Source organism: Buceros rhinoceros, unplaced genomic scaffold (assembly GCF_000710305.1).
Source record: "Buceros rhinoceros silvestris isolate BGI_N320 unplaced genomic scaffold, ASM71030v1 scaffold6936, whole genome shotgun sequence".
NCBI lineage: Eukaryota > Metazoa > Chordata > Aves > Bucerotiformes > Bucerotidae > Buceros > Buceros rhinoceros.
The window spans coordinates 2302-3521 of record NW_010416826.1 but is presented as its reverse complement, the minus strand read 5'-3'; the positions used below and the strand labels follow the sequence as shown (position 1 = coordinate 3521).

The following is a 1220-nucleotide window of genomic DNA, read 5'->3' as shown; positions in this document are numbered from 1 at the left end:
TGAAGATCTAGGGCTAGACATCAGGCAACACTATGAAGCAGGAGTTAGGGGGATCTGATAGCTTTGCAGAGTTTAAGGTGCCAGGCAGCCTTCATGGCAAAGCCTGTATCTTGGCTTGGTCATTTTCAAGACACTTCTTCAAATGACAGAGACAAACATATTATGGAAAGGAAGGAAACAGACATAGGAAGGGAAACAAACAAACAAACATACCACCACTCATATCCACAGCAAGAAGGGGGAAGTGTTTAGGAACAAGTGGAGACTCCAGCATCTGACACAACCCCTGTGAGTCTGTACAGCTTGAAATAACAGACTTTAATTCAGTTACCTGCTGTTTGCTCACTGTCTCTCTCCCTCAAATGAATCTGTTGATGTTTGACGAAGTCTGAGTGCAGGCAGAAGCTAGCCCCACACTCATTACACCTACAGGGCTCCTCATCCATATTGACACTGTCATGCTGGGAGAGAGCTGCACTTCCACTGAAGCTTTTCCTGGACATGGTGCGGGAAAAGGCTTTCTTTTTCACATGAGTTTTGCAGTGAGCGGTAAGGTCTGACATACAGCTAAAGGTTTCATCACATTTCTTGCACTTGTAGTGCTTCTTCCTCCTATGAATTCTCCGGTGCGTTGCCAGGCTGGCCTTCCTGCTAAAGCTCTTCCCACATTCTGCACAATCAAACATTTCTTCTCTTGTGTGGGATTGCCAATGGTTCAGGAATGTGGTGCGCGTCTTAAAGTCCTTCCTGCATTCTGTACACTTGTAAGATTTCTCTTCTGTGTGCAGTTTCTGGTCATCAGCGATGAGGGCGAGTTTCTTGCAGCCTCTTTTTTGGTGAGGGAGATTATTAAAGGCTTCCTCCCCGTTTGGACTGTGGGCTTCCGGTAGCTGAGACAGTCCATCTCGCTCAAGGTCACTGGGGATGCCTCTGTCTTCCTCAATGTCAGTCAAAATGCAGTCCCCTGATAGAATAAGAGAACAATCTGGCACTCCTTCTTCCCTATGACAGATAAGCTGCTCATTGTAAAGTAACAGTATTTCTTAATGCCTAGCACAAACTTGCACCAGGTTCCCCATTTCCAAAGGGGAAGGGAAATGATAAAGATCAAGATAAGAGGATGAGGAAAATAAAAAGTGGCACAGGGAAGAAGAGAGACCTTAAGAAATCTGACTCTATTCTTCCTTCCTCTTCCCATTTCCCTGTTCTTCCTCCCCTCA

The 1220-nt window shown here is 45.7% G+C and overlaps 1 protein-coding gene across 1 annotated transcript; it reads right to left on the bottom strand.

The window, feature by feature from the left end:
* Positions 1-331: 331 nt before the first annotated feature.
* On the bottom strand, positions 332-964 carry ZNF334 (zinc finger protein 334; the record flags this gene model as incomplete). The annotated part of the gene is made up of 1 exon (XM_010137946.1): positions 332-964. A coding segment is annotated over one exon (633 nt), but the record flags the coding sequence as incomplete, so codon positions are not given.
* Positions 965-1220: the final 256 nt, after the last annotated feature.